The 11513-nt window shown below is 40.4% G+C and overlaps 1 protein-coding gene across 1 annotated transcript in view; it reads left to right on the plus strand.

The window, feature by feature from the left end:
- The window catches only part of MARCHF6 (membrane associated ring-CH-type finger 6), a 73640-nt gene that overhangs the window by 48563 nt on the left and 13564 nt on the right, over positions 1–11513 (plus strand). Inside the window, exons 17-22 of the mRNA XM_065905507.1 lie at positions 107–207; positions 2694–2831; positions 4349–4553; positions 6482–6551; positions 9419–9600; positions 11258–11392. Of these exons, the coding sequence (XP_065761579.1) occupies positions 107–207; positions 2694–2831; positions 4349–4553; positions 6482–6551; positions 9419–9600; positions 11258–11392 (831 nt within the window). The remainder of the gene's footprint in view (positions 1–106; positions 208–2693; positions 2832–4348; positions 4554–6481; positions 6552–9418; positions 9601–11257; positions 11393–11513) is intronic.

An 11513-nucleotide genomic window follows, 5' to 3' on the forward strand; every position in this document is an offset into this window, starting at 1 on the left:
GAGTGAGAACACTTATTGCCCTGTGCACACGTCGACCTGGACTGGAGTCTGCCATCTCTCACAGATAGTGACAGGGGCGCCCGGCCTGCCCTCTCTCTTGTTGCAGATTGTCTTCGGCTCCATCGTACTCCTGATGCTGTGGCTGCCTATACGGATAATCAAGAGTCTGCTGCCTCATTTTCTTCCATACAATGTCATGCTCTATAGGTAAGTTTTTGATATTTGGAAGCTTTACTAATTTAAAGTCTGTTAGGGATTTGATACTCAGAGTACATACATTTAATAAAACATTTCATTTCTCACAAATATTAGCAGTCATCTGATAACTAAATTTTTCCATATGAACATTAGCAGTTATGTTTTCCAAAGAAAGACTTGTTTTTCTGCAAATGCAGTGTGCCTTTGTTTAGCAGCGAAATGTTAACATTCCTAATGAGAAATACCTAGTAGTGTCATCTTCATATGAAAAACGTTACATCATAAGTAAGGTAGCCATAGTTAAACATGTAATTACAGATGAAGATAGGATCTAAAGCTTATAAATGGAAAAATATTTTGATTTAAAGACTAAAGTAACCTGGAAACCTAGTCTCCACTGTTCCTCCTACTTTCCCTTCTTCAGTGATTTGCATCTTCTCTTCAGTCATCTAAATATGCCAGGCAAATTGCATTTCTTCCTCAGATTTACTTGTAATTGTCTTTAAATCCTGTCAGTTCTAATTCTTTATGATCTCTTACATAAATCAACATGATATACCACTTAATATTTTAGGCCTTTTTGTTTTTCTCCATTTATAATCCATCTGTAACAAATCTGCCTCTTCCTCCATAATATACATAGTAATATCTGGGTTATTTAGAATGACATACAAGGCTTGGCATAATCTCACACTGCCTCTTGAGCATCTTGTCCAGCATCGTCTGACTGGAATTCTACTCCCCAGCCCCACGCAGCCTCCATTGCGTCTCCCCATGAAGGCCTAGCTGTTCCTGGTTTTTCCCTCTCTGTTTGTAGTGACCTTCTGCAAGCTTTTGCTGTCTCTCCTCAGAATCCAAATTGATTTTGGATTCTCCTCAAATCCAATCTCTTGAGTTGTTCCTATCTAGGGTAAGTTACCTCCCCATCCTTGTATGTTCCAGTTGTTGTAGTGAGAACCAGGAAGCACATGTGTTGTTGAAATAGTCCCACTTTGGTAGTTGGTTATACCTAGAAGTTTAATGGAGCTGTTGTAGCAGTGCTTAGTGCATTCTTCCATTCAGGAAGATTGAAGGCCCATCATATACTAGGTGCTTCTCTGTGTACAAGGGATATAACAGTAACAAGTCAGAATCAAGAAAAATTTGTGTCCTTCTGGACTTATCTTTCAGTGAGGAAGACAGCCAATAAAAAATAGGTAAAATATATAATATGCCAGAGAGTCATAAGCGCTGTGGGAAAAAATGAACAAAGAAGTGACTGGTGAGGCCCTGAGGTGACAGTTGAGGAGGCCTTGAGGAGGTGACGAGGGAGTGAGCCACGTGAATCTCTGAAGGCAAAGGGCCCTGTGCAGCCGGGCAGGCACGTGAGGCAGCATTGAGGTTGGTGTGAGGAGCAGCTGGAGGCCTGTTTGGCTGTAGTAAAAGGAGAAAAGTAGTTGGCTTTGAGTCGGAGAGGTTGTGGGAAGCTGGATCCTCCAGAGCCTTGTAAACCATGGTAAGCACTTCGACTTCGAGTGATTTGAGGGGTGGGGGTTTTGGGGAGGTTGAGCAGAGAGAGAGTGATCTGACGTAGGTTTCCCAGGGATCAGTCTGGGCTACTGTGACTAGAAGAGCTGGGGTTGGGATGGCCAGGGCAGAAGCAGGAAGCCAGCCAGGAGGGTAGTGCCACATCCTGGTGAGAGGCGAGGGTGGCTGAGAGGGAGGAAGTGGCTGTGGTGTCAGGAGAGCTGGTTCGGTTTAGGGTACGATTAGGGTGCAGTCAGTAGGGTTCTCTGGATGTTTGAATGTAGGGTGAAGAAAGCTAGCAGAGGGTCTCAATTTCTGTCCTGGGCACCTGAAGGGAGGAGTCGCCGTTTACTAAGATGAGGGAGATGGTGGAGGAGCAGGGTTTAAGGAGAAGTGGGAATTTGATACTGAACATGATCAATTTAAGATGTCTTGGGTTCTGTGAAACGTTGGGTTGGCTCTTTGGATATGTACGTTAAGAATTAGGGCAGATATCTAATAGTACATAGAAGTTTACAGAAAGTTGCTGTCGTAAGCCACAGGAGGTTGCGTGCATCCAGAGAGCACAGGCAGATGAGAATAGAGCAGGGGCCTTTCATTGTGTCCGAGTCAGGGAGATGAGGAGGAGTGAGCCAACACGTCTTGGTGAGGTGTCCGTGGAGAAAATGTGCTGAGGGGCGCAGAGTGGCCAGGGGTGTGATACACTGCTAATACAGCAGGTGAGTTGAGGACCAGGACCCGCCCGTCACTCTGGTAACAACACGACGGTCATGGCAGTCCTTATCAGGAACAGTTTTGGTGATGTTTGAGGGAGATGCCTTGTTGTCTTCAAGTGAGAGTGGATGTGAGGTGATAAAGGCAGTAAGTTCATGTGACTCTTCAAGGAGTTTTACCATCATTCCATTAAATGTTTAATATCATACAGGCTGGAGGTGATAATGGAAAATTGAATCCACATTGTGAATTATGGCTTTTTGTAATTATCTTAGTGATGCTCCAGTGAGTGAACTGTCCCTTGAGCTGCTTCTGCTTCAGGTTGTCTTACCAGCGTTACTCGAACAGGGACACACGCGGCAGTGGCTGAAAGGACTGGTGAGAGCCTGGACTGTCACCGCTGGATACTTGCTGTAAGTATGGCAGGTGCCTCGTAGGCATATCATCTGTGATCATTTAATAACCTTTGTGAAAAAGCATGCCCCACTCAGGAAGAGTTAGTTTTAATAAGAGACATTTTGATGATATCTGCAAGTGTATTCAACACTTACTAAAGCTTTTCTAATCATTGCTCTCCTTTTATGAAGAATGTATACATGTTTTGGGGGGCTTCCCAGGTGGGTCAGTGTTAAAACCCACCTGCCAGTGCCAGAGACACAGGTTCGATCCCTGGATCAGGAAGACTGTTTGGAGAAGGAGATGGCAACCTACTTCTGTATTCCTGCCTGGAGAATCCCAGGGACAGAGGAGCCTGGCGGGCTACAGTCCATGGGGTTGCAAAGAATCTGACATTACTTAGCATGCATACCTGCATGTTTTTACACTCTTATAGAGGGGTTGCGGCCCAGGTTCTTTCATTACACTGGGTAGAAGTAAAATGCTTTTTCGTGCATTAAAATCTAACCAAGTTACCCTTTTTTTAAAGATATCCTAACCTGATAAGTTAGGACTGGAAAGGGTCAGTTTTCATTCCAATCCCAAAGAAAGGCAGTGCCAAAGAATGTGCAAACTGCTGCACAATCGCTCTCGTCTCACACGCTAGCAGAGTGACGTTCAGAATTCTCCGAGCCAGGCTTCAGCGGCATGTGAACCGAGATACCTTAATGTGAGATGCGGGCATCCTTTGTTTTATTGTGCTTCACACTTGCAGTTTTTTTTAATAAATTGAAGGTTTGTCAGATGATGGTTGGCATTCTTTAGCCATAAATTATTTTTAAATTAAGGCAGGTACATTGTTTTTTTAAGACAATGCTGTTGCACGCTTACTGAATTACAGTCAAGTGTAAGCGTGAGTCTTATATACACTCAGAAACCGCAGGTCTTGACCCCTTAGCTGCACTGTTGGCTTTCTTGTGGTGTCCTCAGCTAGACCCCCAGTACCTCCGGGGGATGCCTGGGTGCATTGGGTTCAGCTTGAGCATGCATCCTTCTCTAAGGCTCAGCGCCCTACCGTGCCCCCTTGCTCCACATCTCATTTGTGCTGTAACTCATTTGTGGCTTGGAGGTTCTAGTTGAACTGTATGTCATAGCAGACACGGTAGTCATCTATAGCGAAAAGAGAAATTGGTACTTTTTTCCCTAAAATTCTTCACATAGAGTATCTTGTATGTTGTACACTTTTTTTTTTCCCAGTTACTGATTTTTCTCGGAAGTTGGCTGAAGAAAACATAAAATAGATCGAATTTATGGGGTATTCTGTATGTTAATTAACTTTACATTTGGAACGGTTTCATTTAAAGCAGGCAGCAACATTTAGAGCAGATTGAGGTAATGGTAGTGCTCTGCATAGATTCTACTTATACCTTTTCTTCCCTAAGTAATAATTATTAAGGATGAGCAATAATTAATAATAATTGTTATTAAACAAAGACAGTGTCATGTCTGCTGTTTTATTCTGAGTGAGAATTTTCACTGATGCAATTTTACACAGGGATCTTCATTCCTACTTGTTGGGAGACCAGGAAGAAAATGAGAACAGTGCAAACCAACAGGTTAACAATAACCAGCATGCTCGAAATAACAACGCTATTCCCGTGGTGGGGGAAGGCCTGCACGCAGCCCACCAAGCCATACTCCAGCAGGGCGGGCCTGTCGGCTTTCAGCCTTACCGCCGGCCTTTAAATTTTCCACTCAGGGTAGGTACTGTACAGACTGGACAGAAGATCTTTCAGATTTCTGTTGAGAGGTGGTGTTAGCATAGAGTCCTCGGTGTAAACACACCTTACAGCCTTCTGAGGAGAACCTATGTTTCACTCCTCTCATTCTATGACACATTATGTATGTAAATATCAGGTAAGTTTATCACATTTTAGACATGGGCAATGGAGTTGGGCTTCCATGTGCCATTGGCCCCTGCCATTTGTAAGGAACAAGACGACCCTAGATCGAATAAGAAATTAACATTCTTGATTCATTTCCTGTGTCAGGAACTGGAATCAGCATTTTAGATTTTTTCTCTCTTTAATCCTTGAAGTATTAATCCCAGTGCTCCAAGGAATGAGTCGTAATCTTTTGTTTATATATGATAAAACTGAAGAGTTTTATTAATGAGTTTATTAATGAGTTTTTTAATTTATGAGTTTGGTTAAGGAAGTGCCTGCCTCACCGAGACCTTCCTCCAGATGCTACCAAAACTGTTCCTTCAGGGGTCTCCGGGAACCTTCATGGTGTTAAATTCGATGGTCAGGTCTTAGTCCTCACCTCACGTGCTATATGATTGCCCACTTCTTGTTCCACAAAACACTTTTTTGGAAGTTGTTCAGGAAGCTTCATGGAGGAGTTGATACTTTTAAGTCTTTAAAGTTAGGAGATCAAGCAGATTTAAAAAAGCAGGCGGGAAAAGGCGTTCCAGGCCTATTGTCAGGACAAGAAGCACGTTAAGACGTGGTCGGTATGGACCTGCAGGGAAGTGAGTGAACGGATGAAGTTTGGGCAGGAGGTGTAGGCGAGCTGTCAGAGATGAAGGAGCTATGAGAGACAAGGCTCTTCAGTTGACAAAAGATCCTTTCTTAACCAGAAGGTAGTTTGTGGTCCAGATTAGAGAGAGGACCACCACGGGGTCTGTCAGGCAGTGGAAGCCGGCGAGTCTCCAGGCTCGGGCGCCCAGCGTTACTGCCGGTGCGTGCCGTCTCCCTGCCGGCCTGCCCTCAGGGCCTGGCCGGGTGCAGGCAGGCAGCACTCTTTATCTCTCTGTCCAGGGTGGCTGCTTCCTTCTTGTCTCAGGGTGTTTCCTTTTTATCTACACTTTTCCATATAGGAGCCACCAGCTATAGTGCCTCGATGACTGTTTACTTTTAAACGTAATTAAAAATAAATACCACTTGTAGACATGTGGTAAATAACCTTGGTGGTGGATATTCCTTCACAGTGTATATCAGATCACATATGTATATATGTGACCGTATAGGTATATCAGTTCACATTGAACACTTTAAATATATTATTAATATAGTTTAATTTGTCTTTTATGTCAGTTAAGCTGAAAAAATAAAAATTACATTTCTTGTAGACAACATTCATACTCAGAGCACCTGGAATCTTAAACTCCGGCACTCACTCACACCGACCGCATGTGAAGTGCTTGGTGGCCTGATGTATCCATAGCTCCTGTGTCTAGCAGTGCAGGTGTAGGCATCTCCATCATCAGAGTGTTCTGATTGGATGGCACTGTTAGAGAGTGAGCTTTCCTTTCATGAAAAGGTGTTTTTGAGAATTTGATAAAAATAAGTGACCATTTTTAGTTTTAGTTTTAATTAATAGTGAGGGAAAATGTAAGTTGATCATGTTTTATTTTTGTGCTCTCTGATTTAAAGTATATTTGCTTGTTATTTGCTGATGTATCTGATTATATGAAAGTAGAAGTAATTTACTTTTAGCCAGAGTTATAGTTAATATTATCTAAAATGAAAATTTCCTTTTTATGTAAAATGGAAGGAGTCCTGGAAATACCAGTATAGACTGTTTGTTTTTACCGAGAGAATTGTTTTGATTCTTTGAGTGGTGTCCTAAAATGCATTGAGCACATGTGATTACTGTTTATGCACTGCTCTGTTTTGCCTTGCAGATATTTTTGTTGATTGTCTTCATGTGTATAACCTTACTGATTGCCAGCCTCATCTGCCTTACTCTACCAGGTATGAGCTTATCCTAGCTCTCTGCTAATGACATCATGAAAAGATGCTTTGTTTTAATAGGGTATATTTTGCTGAGATGTTATCTTTTCATCAAATATAAAATGAAGCGGTTTTCTCTTCATTTTTATTGAATGTGGGGTACATGGGGACAGAGTTCAAAGTCAGTCACAAAGTATCAGAAGCAGCTCACTGCCCCCCAGCCTCCTTGTTAGTGCTTCATAGCAGCCAGAAAATCCTAAATCATACTGATGTGTTAGCCACTTAAATCATCACTAAGTGGAAGATACTTTTCAGGTCTTATCAAGTATGTAAATATATATTGAGTTAGTGTCTTGATTATAACACTCAGTATAACTTTATAAATCAGATTTACCTTAAATACTTGATTTTTTTCCCATGTGGGCTAAGGCTGAGGAGGGGAGCAACTAGTTAATTTCAAGTGAGGTTTCTTTAATTATTTTCTGATTTGTCTAAGAGTTGTGATTTACCTTAAACTGGTAAAAATAAAGTTTATCTTAAAATCTGTTTTATTTTTAACTTTCTTCACAGTGATTTTTGACTGTTAAAACTTTACTCCTGGGTTCACTGCTCAGATCTCAGCTGTTAAAATGACAAAGTCTAGTTAACCATTGCTAAGTCACTTGAGTTGTGTCCGACTTTTTGCAGCCCTATGAACCGTAGCCTGCCAGGCTCCTCTGTCCATGGGATTTATTCAGGCAAGAATACTGGAGTTGGTTGCCATGCCCTCCTCAAGGGGATCTTCATGACCCAGGGGTCAAACCCATGTCTCTTATATGTTCCCTACATTGGCAGGTGGATTCTTTACCACTCACGCCACCTGGGAAGGTGCAGCAAAATAAACATATTTTTGAGAAAACTTAAGTTTTTGAACTTTGGACAGCTTTGTGGTTTATATGTTCCATTTTCATTTTTATCAGAAATATTAAAAAGTTAACAAAGGAAAGAAACCCAGTTTTGTTACTTGAATTTGGCAATGCAAGTACTTTAATCTCATTAAAGATTGTTAAGCAAATACTTCCCTGTTAATCCCGTCCCAGCATCTAGTGGAAGCAACGCAGCTATGTTTAATCATATAAATACTTGTCATAGTACACATTTAAGGTGGTGAGGATGCTGTTTCCCCATAGGTTACTTTCCTATAGCTACATTTTAACTAACGCTAAGTTACTACAAACTAGAAACTAACTTGACCTCTCAAAAACACTTTAGAAGTATGTGGAGTATAGAATTAGAAGAGGCCTTTAAATTTTTTAAAACCAGCCAACCAAAAAAGAAAAATTTTGGAGTAAAAATCAGTTCAGTTCAGTCAATCAGTTGTGTCTGACTCTGTGACCCCATGAACTGCAGCACGCCAGGCTTCCCTGTCCATCACCAGCTCCCAGAGCTTGCTCAAACTCATGTCCAATGAGTCAGTGATGCCATCTAACCATCTCATCCTCTGTCGTCCCCTGCTCCTGCCTTTAGTCTTTCCCAGCATCAGTATCTTTTCCAGTGAGTCAGTTTTTCACATCAGGTGGCCAAAGTATTGGAGCTTCAGCTTCAGCATCAGTCCTTTCAATGAATATTCAGGACTGATTATCTCTAGGATTGACTGGTTTAATCTCCCTTGCTGGAGTAGAAATACATATACATATAGAATGCTTGACAGTTTTACAGAATTATCAGTGATACTTTTAAATCTTTAACAAGCGTATGTGTTTATTTCATGTGACATTTGCATGTGTTTGTCTTTAAAAATTACTTATCTTCATACCCAAGTTATTTTGTGATATTGCAAAGAAGTCTGTAATGTTATTAGCATTATGGCCTATAAACTTGACTGTTGAGGTGGTTTGATTGGGATTGGAGACAGTGTGGGTCAGTGATCAAGAGCATGATCTTGGTCATGTAAACGTGAGTTGACCTTCAGCCACCACCCTTGTGTGCCCTTGGTTGGGGGCTCGGTTTCTCAGTCTTCAGAATGGAGGGTCGTTACTGCTTGCAGGGTTGTTGGCAAGATGAATGAGAAAATGTATGGAAAATGTTCAGCCCAGCCACTTGCTCCTTTTAGACATTCAAAAATAACAGATAAGTTTTAAAAAAACGAAACAGATTATTACCGTATCAAGGAGAAAGAGACACTGGAAATGGGGTCCTGGTCTTCTCTCCAGCCTCATTAAGGAGTAACCATGTGAAGAAATTATATAAATGATGTTGCCTGATAGATTTTTGTGGATTCACTGTGGAATTTATTTGTAATAACTCTTTGTTTGAGGCCATCCCTTAGACAACTTTCACATATTTCACGTATTTTATTTTTTTCCTGAGAAAATTAGTGTGAGATTCTTTTTTATTGTGCCCACTTCTTATTAAAATAAGCTTAGTTTTCTATCTTAATGAATGAGCTAAATGGAAGAAAGTTACTCTAAATTCTTTGTAATGTTACTAAATATTAAAAATATTGACAACACAAATAATAGAAAGTATATTCTCCATTTGTGTCCTGTTACATGCACACTCTTTTCATTTGATGATCCAGACAGCAAAAATACCCTGCTCCTCAAGTCATTTCGGTCCCCAGAAAATAAGCAGTTGGCCTCGCAGGTCACCATGCAGGTCACAGGCAAGCTTGTACCCAGTGACTTGCTGTGGTTTGGTGGTATCTTAAGTTATGACATTCTCTAGAGTTTGGTGGATTTTGATTTTATTTTGTTTGCTCTTAATGAAGATACTGATACATCAAAACGTGTTGTCTTTTAAATAATCACTTAAAATAATTGAAGATACTGGTAATACAACATTGATATCAAGATTAGAGTTGTTTTTGCATGATTGCATGTCTCATTTATCAGCCTTTGTATTTTCAGTATTTGCTGGCCGTTGGTTAATGTCATTTTGGACCGGGACTGCCAAAATCCACGAGCTCTACACAGCTGCCTGTGGTCTCTATGTTTGCTGGCTCACCATCCGGGCGGTGACAGTACTGGTGGCATGGATGCCACAGGGACGCAGAGTGATCTTCCAGAAGGTCAAGGAGTGGTCCCTCATGGTAGGCCTTTCTAGTCAAGACTGGTCCTGTCTGACAGCAGTGGTGAATGTTTTTCCAGTGGTTTCTTTAAATCTTTTCACTTTGTTTCTTCACTATGTTGACTGTGTCAACAGAGTTGATTTTTTGAATTTAAAAGGAGTATTCCTTTAAGGCAGTAGTTTTCTGGTTTTACTCTGAGAAATACAGTCCAGATATATCTGAGGGTTAGAAGAAAGTCATGCTATTAAATGATCCAGTAATGCTCTTGAGACATAAGACAGTCTGTAGAATTTAAAATCAATTTGTTTAAGTAGAAATTTCCTTTAAGTTATTTTTTCTAAAGTTTGATTAAATTCTTTTAATATATAAAAACTTGACTTCAGGATTCAGTGTTTTCTATATAAATGAAATTCTTTTAATTATAGTCTGTTGTTATTCAAGAATGTCCTGGCTAGTGTGAAAGGATAGTAGTTATTGAGAATTATTACTCTCAATAAAGAACTTAATTGTCACAAGAGTGAGGGAAAATGTCACTGTAAGATGATTGTCTAAGGGTGGCAGCTTATTGATTGATCATAATGTTGATGACTGATAAATATGTTTAGGTCACTGCTTTATGCCTTTTCATTTGTATAATCAAGTCTAGTTTTGTATCTGAATTTTTGATTTTACTAGAAGTTTAACAGCTATTTAATATTCATGTTTAAAGAAAACCACAAGAGATTCATTGTATATTAAGAATGGAGGGATTTGATTACTATGCAATCTGTAGATATGAGACCCTTAACTATATTTAAATAGAGAAACTAGCCAGTACCAGTTTTCATTTGATATTCTTCCACATCATATGGCTATGTAAAGAAATAATTAGTGTGTCTTAATGCACACCATTTTAGTCTCTTGCTGTTGAAACAGCTGTACTCACTGAGGCTCTCTTAAGAAAAAGGGACATCAAGGCCACTTTAAAGCTGATTTCTTTGTCAGGATTTCATAGTGGCTCTTACATGTTATTTCTTCCTTTTTGTGCCGATTTTCATTTTGCCACTTTGTCCAAATTCTGTAGCTGTGCTAATAGAGTAGCCATGTGACTTAATGGCTACCATCTTGCACAACACAAATGCAGGTCATTTCTGTCATCTCAGTAAGTTCTGTGGGACCCTACTGTTCTCAGGGGAGCTAATTTGATTAACTTGGTTAATTACCTTAACTGGGGTTATGCAGAATGCTTCAACTATATCAGTCCATCTCAGAGGTCACACGTCAGCCTATGGGTGGGCCACCATTGGCTCAGGGGTGTGGGGCACCCAGGGAGATGACAAGCACTGGCAACACTCCAAGACGGGGTGTGGAGACTTGGTCAGCTTCTTAGACAAACAGAAGCCTGTTCCTGAGACTTAGATTGAGAAAAGTAGCACAGCCACTTGGTTAATATACATATTAAAATAATTTTGTAGCAACATAGTAATATGTTTAGTAGTCGTTTCATGCTTTTGTTAAGTAGCTTGAATTTATACATTCAAATTTCATTCAAACATGTAACATAAAGGGTGAGTTGTTTAAGGTATGTATTTGTTCTGTTAGGCATCAGGTCAAAGAAGAATAAACTTCACATGAGATAAAGGGTTTGGCTAGAAGTCAGGGAGACTCTCTATCTCAGTGGCCTTTCATCTCCCACTAGATAATGAAGACTGTGATCGTGGCAGTGCTGCTGGCAGGGGTGGTCCCGCTTCTTCTGGGGCTTCTGTTTGAGCTGGTTATTGTTGCTCCCCTGAGGGTTCCTTTGGATCAGACTCCTCTTTTTTACCCATGGCAGGTAAGTGCATGTCTTTTGCTCATGATATTTTCTTTTGTATTTAGAATCAGAAAAATTCTCAGTTGTTTAAAATGATTTTAAACAGCTTGTTTAGAAAGACTCCTTAATTTTTTCTATTGTA

Source organism: Muntiacus reevesi, chromosome 14, assembly GCF_963930625.1.
Source record: "Muntiacus reevesi chromosome 14, mMunRee1.1, whole genome shotgun sequence".
Taxonomy (NCBI): domain Eukaryota; kingdom Metazoa; phylum Chordata; class Mammalia; order Artiodactyla; family Cervidae; genus Muntiacus; species Muntiacus reevesi.